The 10879-nt window shown below is 39.4% G+C and overlaps 1 protein-coding gene across 4 annotated transcripts in view; it reads left to right on the top strand.

Moving 5' to 3' along the window:
* The first annotated feature begins 1086 nt into the window (after positions 1 to 1086).
* Positions 1087 to 10879, top strand: part of RAD50 (RAD50 double strand break repair protein) — an 81969-nt gene continuing 72176 nt past the window's right edge. Inside the window, exons 1-4 of one of the 4 annotated variants that reach the window (XM_069103859.1) lie at positions 1087 to 1238; positions 1874 to 2046; positions 5265 to 5348; positions 8897 to 9048. In XM_069103859.1, the coding sequence (XP_068959960.1) occupies positions 1918 to 2046; positions 5265 to 5348; positions 8897 to 9048 (365 nt within the window). In that variant the 5' untranslated portion in view covers positions 1087 to 1238; positions 1874 to 1917. Of the gene's footprint in view, positions 1253 to 1873; positions 2047 to 5264; positions 5349 to 8896; positions 9049 to 10879 lie in introns of all 4 variants that reach the window. The other 3 variants (XM_069103861.1, XM_069103863.1, XM_069103860.1) reach the window with 3 other exon arrangements.

Raw genomic sequence — 10879 nt, 5'->3', positions numbered from 1 at the left:
AACACCTAACTCCTGAGAGAAGATGAGAGAGACAAAGTTTAGACAGAGCAGTCTCTGGCTTCAGAGAATTGCAAAGAAGGTGCCAAAATGCATTAGTAGAGATAGTTTTCTCAAGCAGGAGTTCCCTATACCAATAAAATCAAAGCCCCTATCCTTATCTTATGTTCTGTACGATGGCCATAACCTCACTCAATGCACAAAGACGTTTCCTGTGTCAGAAACAATAAAGGCCTATTTGACCTGTTTTATGCTACAGAAATAGAAACTCATTGTTTACGATGATACTAGAAGATAACTGACAAACGAAGATTATTATAATGCCTAATATCACATGGGGGGTGTATTTGGAGAGGTAGAAAGCAAAACAATATATGAAGTCCCATCCGTCTTGAGCAAAAAGAGAATCAACGACTTGCTCTTAACTTTTTGAGGGTTTAATTTTGCAGCTTTTCCTTGGCTACTCAAAATGTCAAGACATCAATCGCTAGCGTGGGTATTTAACTGGAGGCAGCATTCACTGCAGAGAGCAGAGGGCTGGATTTGGGTTGCGCAGGCCGCCTCGGCGCTTTTACTAGCAGTGTAAGACACACTCTGGGCAAGCCACCTCAACGCCGTCGGCCTCAGTTTCCTCGTCTGTAAGAAGGGGGTTGGTCACCGGGACCTGTCAGCTCTGAATCTGGCTCAAGGTTTATTTACCCTGGTCTCGTACACTTCCCTAAGCTCGGTGCCTGGAGAGGGAAGGCGTCATCCGAGGCTCGGTCACGGCCCCCTCCAGAGGAGGCCAGGCCCCAAACTCCGATCTGGCTTCAGCTGACTATCTCCCACAACTTCGCTTCCCGCTCCGGGGCAAACCGGTGCTCGAAGTCCCTCCCGGCTCCCCTTATCCCCCCAAAAGCGACTAAAGCCAAGCTCTGGGACCCTGCCACATAAACCACCCGACCAAACGGTTCTAGTTCCGGCCCAGGCGGCGCCCAAGATCGCTTAGTAAGCTGCTTCCACTTCCGGCGTCCTTCCCTCCTCCGGGGGGTGGGGAAAAGCTTGGACTTCAGATCTGCGACTACGACCCGGAAGAGGCGGGGAAGGAGCGCGCGCGCGAGCCCGGAAGGGCGGGCTGCGCGCCGGAAGGGGTGGGGCAGAGGCGAGCGGGAAGTGCGGGTGTCTCAGTGGAGGTGTCGGATTGTTAGCTTGGTGGAGGGGGCGCCCACTCGGACCCCGACCCCGCCTCAGGCCCTAAGAAGGTAGCCGGTAGGAGGTGGGGGTCCCTGGCTGGGCCTCAGTTGTGGGGGCTGCGCTCTCGCCGGCACTTGTTTCGTGGCCCCGGGCTCCCTCACGTCCCCTCCTCACCTCTCATTCCCCACCTCTCTCCATCCCCTTACCCCTGCGCCCGTCATGTCCCCACTACGTCATCGCCATCTCGGCTCCACCACCTAATCCATCCTTCCTTCCTTCCTTAGCCCTTCCCCATCGTCATCCCCTCTGCTCCCCAGGGCCCACAACCCTCAACTCCAGCCTGAAAGACTGGGCCCAGCCTGTTCTTTCTCGCCCTTTCTCCATCCCCTCCCCCTTCTCCCTCATTCCCTTTCCGTTATCCCCAGCGTGAGCTCTGCCTGAGCTCCTGGTTCAGGGGTAAGCTTGTTGGGTCTGAGTGGTAAAATGTAGCAGTGTCCACCCCCAAGGCCAGACGGAGCCTCTGCCATTGGTTTGACCTTAAATCACAGGTGCTGGAGCTTAGCAGAATTTAGTGCAAAGCAGAACAATTAATTACCCGTTCCCTCTGTTGGACAGTAGAAATTATTCTTAGAGGCTGCAGTTTGCTCCAAAAATAAAACAAAACTATCTCTACTAATGCATTTCGGCACCTTCTTTGCCTTAGGTCATCAAAATTCTTGATATTGAAAAAAGAAAAAAATTGAAAACATGTCTAAGATTGAAAAGATGAGCATTATGGGTGTGAGGAGTTTTGGAATAGAGGACAAGGATAAGCAAGTTATCAGTTTCTTCAGTCCTTTAACAATTTTGGTTGGACCCAATGGTGCAGGCAAGACGGTAAGTCTTATCGGGTTACAGGACGAAACTGGCAAGTTTTCACTTAAGTTCCTAACAATTTTGGTTCTGTGCTATGTTGCAGACAAGATTGATTGAAAAATCAGCAAACATTTATTTATTTATTTTTGGAGGGGGGAAGGCAGGGCAGTTGGGGATAAGTGACTTGCCCAAGGTCACACAGCTAGTAAGTGTGTCAGGTTTCTGACTCAGGCCCTTCTGACTCCAGGGCCACCTAGCTGTCCCCTATTTATTTATTTGTTTATTCATTCATTCGTGTATTTATTTACAAAACATTTACTGACCACCTACTGTGTGCCAGACTGTGTTAAGTGCTGGGGATAAAAAAGAGGCAAAAGATGATCCTTGCTGTCACGAAGCTTCAAATCTAATGAGGGCAACAACATGCAAATATATATACAAAGCAAGTTGTATAAAGGATAAATGGGAAATAATTAACAGAGGGAAGGCACTAGAATTAAGAGGGATTGGGAAAGGCTTCTTGTAAAGGGTGGGATTTTGGAGGGGGGTGGGACTTAAAGGAAGCCAGGGAGGTCAGTATTCAGAGGGGGGGGAGGGAGGAAGAGTGTTTCAGGCATGGGGGAACAGCCATTGAGGATTCCTGGGAGTGGACAGATGTAGTGTCAGTGGGTCAGTGTCACTTAATTGAAGAGTACTTGTCTGGGAGTAAGGTATAAGAAGATTGGAAACGTAGGAGGGGTCTGGATTATGAAGGGCTTTGAAGGCCAAACATCATTTTGTATTTCTTCCTGTAGGCAATTAAGAAACCACTGGAGTTTATTGAAGGGGGGGGGTGGGGGAGGACCTGATAAGTCACCTCAGATATTTTCAATCCAAGCTGAAGGTTTAGATTCTGAAAAAAGCATCCCAAAATGAAAATTAATTCTGCAGTATTAACCTTTTAAAGTGTTTTACTATTTTAAAACATAAAATTCATCCAAGATGTATTTTCTTGGCCCTTAATAATGTCTACTCATTTAAGAAACTAGAAAGATTTTCTTGTAGATTAGATTATTTTATACTTAGTATCTAAGTATCTTAGTTTTAAATACTTAGATACTAAGTACTTTGATACAGGGAAAGAGTACTGACTCTAGTCAGAGTACTTTGGTTTAAGATCCCGCCTCTAAAACTAGTTGTATGACCTTGAGTCCCTCATTTAACTTCCTTGGGCCTCAGTTTCCTCATGTGTAAAAAGGATTGGATTTAGATAGCTTCTGAGGAGCCTTTCATCTCTAGCTATGATCTTATCCCACCTGAGTCACAAGGTATTAGGAAGAAAAGTCATTATATATGAATGAAAAATATTTATTAAGATAACCAGTTTCTCCTTTGGTCTGATACTTGCTTATTTAATATTAAGTCATTGTGCTCTTTCTTTACCTTATTCACACTCCTGGTGTTTTTGGTTCATATAATTTATGGTTTAAAAAAAATAAGTAGAAATCCATATATATACATTTATGTATATGGAAAACATACAGTAAAATAAAATGTAGACAAATTGAATGTGAAATGTCAGTTTAGCAACTTTTAAACTTGTGTGGCATTGAATAGGGCTTGTTTAAATGAAAAATCTTGGTGTGATTTTGAAAATAGTCTTATTCCATCAAACAATTTAGTTCAGCAAATTAAGTACCTACCATTTGCAAAGACTACTAGGCCCTCAGGATACAGAGATGAATAAGAAATAGTCCCTGAATTCAAGTAGCTGATAATCTAATAGGTAGACAAGAGGAGACAAGACATAAAGAAGTAATTATACAAATTAAATTTTTATTGAAATATGTAGTATGTATGAAAGGAAATATTATAAAGTAAAACTGGGAATATTGGTCAGATGTAGATTATAGAGGGCTTTGAATGCTAGAGTAAGGAATTTGGACTTAATCTAGTAAGTAGGCAGTGGGGAGCCAAATCTTTGATCAGGAAAGTGATATGATGAGAGTGGTACTTTATGGGAGAGACTAAAGGCAGAAAGACCTATCAAGAGTTGTTAAAATAGTTCAGGTAGAGTTTGGATACCTGGGAGTGAAAAGGACAGGAAATGGTTTTGAGAGGTTATAATGATAGAATCAACCAAACTCAAAGTATAGTTTACATATTATGATTAAAGACCATGTCTTTCACACTTAAATTAATAAATATACCACATATAAGACTGTCTACAGACTGACCCCAGACTACTTTTTCCCTTCTCAATCTTTCACTAATCCTCTACCTACAACATAAACAATATATATTACTATGTCCTTGTATTTATTTCTTAGGCCATTCACTTGGCACATTTAACCTATCTTGTGATGTTTCTTGTATTGCCTTTTTCAAGACAACTTTGATATTAAACTTTGTATATAGGAACTAAATCATAAGTAAATTGAAAGAATACTTAGCTTTTAAGTGGCTTCTGTATGCAGTGACAGGGACCATATGTTGTATTCTTTCTATTCCTTATAGCCCCATGTACAAAGTTATGTTTGCAGTAGACATTTGTGATGTAGGTATTTGTTAAGTGACTTCTCAGTATTTGGAATAAACAAATTTGAGTAATGTTTTGTCACAGGATTAAAAGGGAGAGATCAAGCATTTTTACAAGTACCTACTATGTTCCAGGTATTGTGCTACCGTGTTTTCCCGATAATAAGACACTGCCTTATTATTTTTTTTGGACAGAAAAACACCAGAGGGCTTATTTTCAGGGGAGGGCTTATTTCAATGAACATTGACAGCAATTTTAATAAACAGGTAAATGTGAACAAAAAATGTACCTTTATTCAATAAGCAAATCACTGGGGAAGAACAGGATGACGTGCTCACTGCTGCAGCTCTGATTGGATGCAGCTCGGAGCGCGGCGTGCGTTTCACGGGGGGGCGGACAGTGCATAATGTAGCATGTAGCGCAGGGGATCACCTTCACTACAGTAGCAATCTCAATAGGGCTTATTTTCGGGGGAGGGCTTATTTTAGAGGAATCTTACACAGTAAGGGGAGGGCTTATTTTCGGGATAGGTCTTATTATCGGGGAAACATGGTAAGTGCTTGCAAATGTCTCTTGATTATGGAATTAGCTTTAGAGCTAGAATGAATCTTAGAAGTCATTTATTTCAACATGCTCATTTTACAGATGAAAACACTGAAGTCAATTTTGAATAGCTCATCTTATGTAATATGTCATTTTTCATGTATTTTAATGTATTTAGACTATTATTGAATGTCTGAAGTATATTTCTACTGGAGATTTCCCTCCTGGTACCAAAGGAAATACATTTGTCTATGATCCAAAGGTAAGAGTATATATACAAAGGTAATTGGTATTTTTTTGTTAAAAAACATTAACAGAAATAATAAAACTTACAATACAGGTTGTAATATAACAGAGAAATTTGAGTTGCTTTTAAACATAACATGTTCTGAAGAAAATAGTAAGACTGTATCCCTTTTATGTCATAATCAACTACTTGTGCCACTCTCTTCATGTTTCTAGGGTATACCATTACAAAAATCTTCATGTTGACAGGGATCCTAAAACCATTTAGTTCAACCTGTACCTGTGTATGAACCCCCCCTCCCCTCCATAATTTACTTGACAAATAATTATCCTACATTTGCTTGAAGACTTTTGTCAAGGGAGTTCTTTAAATCAACCTGAAATATCTCATTCCACTTTTGGACAGATGTACTTGTTAAGAACTTGTTCTTATATCAAGCCTAAATCTGCTTCTTTGCAAATTCTTTTTTTTTTTGCTTTTTGGAGGGCAGTTGGGGTTAAGTGACTTGCCCAAGGTCACACAGCTAGGTTTTTGTATGTACGCGTGTATTAATTCTTTGCAAATTCTGCCCGTTATTCCTAATTCTGTTTTCTGGGAACAAGCAAGATGAATCTATTCCCTTTTCCACGTGGCAGCCCTTCATAAACAGGGTGTTCCCAAAGTCTTAAAATTGCACTAAGACTTTTGGAAGACCTTGTTCTAAAAAGAGAGCTATCATGACACTCTCCTTTATTTGTCTTCTCTAGGTTACACATCCCTAGTTCTTTCAACTACTGCTCAGTTGGCATGATCTCTAGTCCTTTAACTTAGTGTTCCTCGCTTGGCTGATTGCCTATTTAGCAGTGTCCGTCCTACAATGTCCTTCCATCATAATTGAACCTAAGAATCCATCTGTGGTCTGGCCAGGATAGAATATAATAAGACTATCACCTCTCTTTTCCTAAACATTAGACCTCGCTCAGTGCATCCTCAGAGACCATTCATTTTTGGTGCTGTATATCATAACACCTGACTCATTGAATTTTCAGTCCACTAAAACCTCAGATCTTTTTCAGACTATGTTTATTTACCATGTAGTAATTATGAAGTTGAGTTTTGAGTTAAGCATAAAATTAACATGCTAAATTTCATCTTTCTAGTTTTAGTCTTTGGTTTATGAATGTCATCCAGAATGTTAGCTATCCCTTCAAGCTTTATATCATCTACATTTTTGATAAGCATGTCATCTGTGCCATTATTCAAGTCTGATAAAAATGTCAACCAGCACAAGGTTGAGGAGGGATCTTCTCAGGCGATCCCCTGGAGACCTCCATCCAAACTGATACCAAGCCATCAGTAACTCTTTGGGTCTAGCTAGTTAACCACTTCCAAATTCACCTAACAGTTGTTTGCCTCTCATCTAAAAGGATAGCATGAGAGATTTCATTGCATATTTGGCTGAAATTTAGATAGGTAAACTGTGTCTGCTGCCTTTCCCTCCTAGGCACGTTGTCAGAAACCAAGTGATACTAATCTGGCTGGACCTGTGGTTATTGAATCCACACTGGTACTCTGTGATCATCACTTCTTTTCTAGATGTTCTTTCACCTTAATAATACAGTCTAGAATTTTGCCAAGAATATTAGTCAAGCTCACTGGCCTATAGTTTGAAGATCCTGTCCTCTTCTGTCTTTCAGATTGGGGCATGTCATTCTCATAGAACCTCTTCTGTGCTTCATAATTTTTTAAAGATTACAAATTAGTTGCTCAACAGTCACTATGCCAATTCTTTTAATTCGTGGGATATAAGCATCTTGAGGACAGAGACTATTTTTTGTTTCTGTACTCTCAGTTCCTAGTTGTTTTCCCTTTTCTCTGTGCCCTCTCCTATCCCATATCAGTCACTAGTTTAGCTAAAATTATCTTATATTAACTTTGTACTTATTTTGTATCAACTTATGCATATATTATTGCTTTCAATAGAACATAAGTTTTTTTGGGTCAAGAACTGTTTCATGTTTGTGTACTTAGTACTTAGCTTATTATTTGACACATAATGGGCATATAATAAATGCTTACTAAGTAAATGAATGAATGTGATTTTTTTGGATTTGTTGGCTTGAACTCATCAGAAGCAGTTAGGCTCCCTGTTAATTCCTGTTCATCCTTAGTTGCAGCTCCCTTTAGAAATATTTATTCTGTCCTTTTCAATCCAGAGGTAATTTTCCTCAGCAAAGTAAAGAAAAAGAAAATAAGAAGTTAGCAGTCTTTGCCTTAAACACTGCCCCATCTTAGAGCAGTAGTTGAATGTCTTCCTTGGCCCTTTACTTTCTCTAATACAGCTGGAATAATTCTCTTTTTGTTGTCCTCACTTTTCTTTGAGAACCCCAGCTCATTCTGAGCTTTAGCAATTTTGGTGCTTTTGCAGGACAGTTACAGACTTTTGTATTGATTTCCTTTTTATCTGCCCTTGCTCCTATCTTCTCTACTTGTCTTTTTAAAACTTTAAGTTGTTTGACAAGTTCCTTTGTCTCTGTGGGATTTCTTTAGATCAAGTGCCCTTTTCAAAGCATCATAGAAAGAGCAGGAAGAGACTTTATCTAGTTTACTTCCCTCATTTATAGGTGGCAGAACTGATGCCCAGAGAGGTCAGAAGACTTGCCAAAAGTCTAGACTCTTTGTCCTCACTGAAATCATTTCTCTTAGATTTTTCTTAAAGATTTTGTGTCAGTGTAATAACTTTTTTCTTAGTTCTTAATTTTAAAAGTGAAGAAGTGAGATGTTTTATATCTAGTTTAAAAAAGAAAGCCCAAGTTAACTTGTAATTCATTTATGTATCTTTCAATTAAATTTTTTGTTTCTTTGGGTTAGTGGCCTCTAAGTAGATAAAAAGATTTCCTGCCTTTGGCCTCAAGGATAGGAGATGCTCTTTAGAGGAAACTAGCTCTTTGCTTTTGTCATACTTTTTGTTCTATTTTAACAAGTAGCTATTCTAGTGCTAGGGAAGCTAAAAACTTTAGGCAAGATGGTTTCCTGCTGTCATAGAGCTTAGAGTCTAGAAGTAGGTAGATATGATTTATTCATAGATAACCATAATGCAAGAAATTTCATAAATGCCTAAGGGAGTTATAGGCAAAGTACTCTTGTGAAATCCAAGGGATAAAAATTCTTTACTTAATGGGAGAGGGGACTGGTACATGGAAAGAGTACAGGGAAGGTTTGGTGAGTTAGTGACATTTGAATTGGACTTTAAATGATGAGCTTAAATTCAGCACAAAGACAAGAAAAAACATTCTAGGCATGTGGAACAATGGGAGCAAATATACATAAAGACAAGAAAGGGCTTGGTTCAACTGGAGCATAGATTAATTATGTGCTAGGGAGCAGTGTGAAAATTCTGAAAAGGCAAAGTGACACCAGGTGGGGTATGTACTTAAATAATTATGATTTGGGAGGAACTAAAGGTGAAATAGTCTGTCCTGGTACACATATTTTTTAATTGATATTGTATAATTACAGAAATTATAAAGGGTGAAATGGATATTTTCTGAAAAGTTGATTATTTTCTTTTATTTGAATCAAAGATTGCTCAAGAAACAGATGTTAAAGCTCAGATTCGTCTACAGTTTCGGGATGTAAATGGGGAACTTGTAGCTGTACAGAGGTCAATGGTGTGTACTCAGAAAAGCAAAAAGACAGAATTTAAAACGCTAGAAGGAGTCATTACTAGAACAAAGTAAGTTATTGTTTCATGTTCCATTTCCTTTTCATTTTATGCTCACAAGAAGAGTATTTTTCCATTGCATAGATTCATGAACTTTATTCTTCCATGAATAATGAAGTTTATTCTTCTGTGACATTAAGGTATCTTTTTTTTTTAATAATTTACTTTTAGTTTTCAACATTTACTTCCATAAAATTTTGAGTTTTAAATTTATTCCTCCTCCTCCCCCCTCCCTAAGATGGCATGCAATCTGATTCAGGCTCTACTTACACATTCATGTTAAATGTATTTTCACATTAGTCATGATGTAAAGAAGAATTAGAACGAATGAGAGGAGCCACAAGAAAGAAGAAACAAAACAAAACAGCAAAAGGAGAGCGAATAGTCTGCTTCCGTCTGTGTGCAGACTCCACAGTTCTTTCTCTGGGTGTGCGCAGCATTTTCCATCATGAGTCTTTTGGGGTTGTCTTAAATCCTTGCATTGCTGAGAAGAGCCAAGTCTGTCAAAGTCGGTCATTGCACAATGTGGCTATTACTATGTACAATGTCCTCCTGGCTCTGCTCATTTCACTCAACATTGGTTCATATGAGTCTTTCCAGGTTTTTCTGAAGTCTGCCTTCTCATCATTTCTTACAGCACAGTAGTATTCCGTTACATCCATATACCACAACTTGTTCAGCCATTCCTCATCTGATGGGTATCCCCTCCGTTTCTGATTCTTTACCATCGCAAAAAGAGCTGCTATAAATATTTTTTGTACATGTGGGTCCTTTTCCTGTTTTTATGATCTTTTAGGGATACAGATCAGGCATCATTTAATATATAACAGTAGTAAACTGAATAGTGCCTTTAAAAGGTTTTAATTCATAAAATAATTCATAAAGTAATATATGCTGAATTGAAAAAAAAATTAATTGGGGAATTGTGCGAGTAGTTGAGGTGAGAAACAAGGCAAATAGGAAATTCAGTTAAAGTCAACAGATATTTGAAGCACCTGCTAGGCCTCCTGGTGTAGTACCTGCAGTGTTGGACTTGGATTCAGCAGGCTCTGGGTTTGAATCCTGCCTTGGATACCACAGTGTCACTTAACATCTGTGTGACTGTGGGAAAGTTCCTAATAATTTTTCTACCATGGTTTCATCATCTGTAAAATGTGATTGATCAGAAAATCTTACAGGATTATTATGAGGATCAAGTAAGATCATGTATGAAAAGTGCTTTACAAATCTTAAACTGCTGTGTTAGCATTATTTTTTCTTTATTGTGGGTAAGACACTGACTTAGGCATTAGGGATACAAAGACACACATAAAATGCTCTCTCTGCCACCCTGGAGATTACATTTAACTGGGGGGAATAGTACATATACACAGATAAGTAAATCAGTCAGTCAGAAAACATTCATTAAGCACCTACTATGTGCTGGTCACTGTGCTAAGTGCTGGGGATGCAAAAAGAGACAAGAGATAGTTCCTGCCCTCAAGGAGCTTACAATCTAATGGGAGAACCAACAAGCAACAAATATGTACAAACAGGCTATTTTAGTTGAGACTTAAAAGGAAGTCAGGGAGGTCAGTAATCACAGTGAGGGGGAGGGAGGGTGTTCCAGGCATGAAAGATAGAGAAACTACCTAGGCCCAAGAGATGGAGTGACTTAGTTGTGAATGGGCCCTAGGAAATTGGTGTCACTGGTTTGAGGGTTCATGGAAGGGAGTAAGGTATAAGAAGCCTAGAAAGGTAGGAGAGGGAGAGGCTTTAGGAAGCCACTGGAGTTTGTTGAGTAGGGGGGTAATGTGATTAGACCTGTACTTTAGGAAAATCACTTTAATGACTGAATAGAAGA

The sequence above is a fragment of the Petaurus breviceps genome, unplaced genomic scaffold (assembly GCF_028583685.1).
Source record: "Petaurus breviceps papuanus isolate PSGF00001 unplaced genomic scaffold, PetGlider_PUasm1.0 64, whole genome shotgun sequence".
Classification (NCBI taxonomy): Eukaryota; Metazoa; Chordata; class Mammalia; order Diprotodontia; family Petauridae; genus Petaurus; species Petaurus breviceps.
The sequence above is the reverse complement of the archived record's forward strand: the minus strand, read 5'-3'. Positions and strand labels throughout refer to the sequence as shown.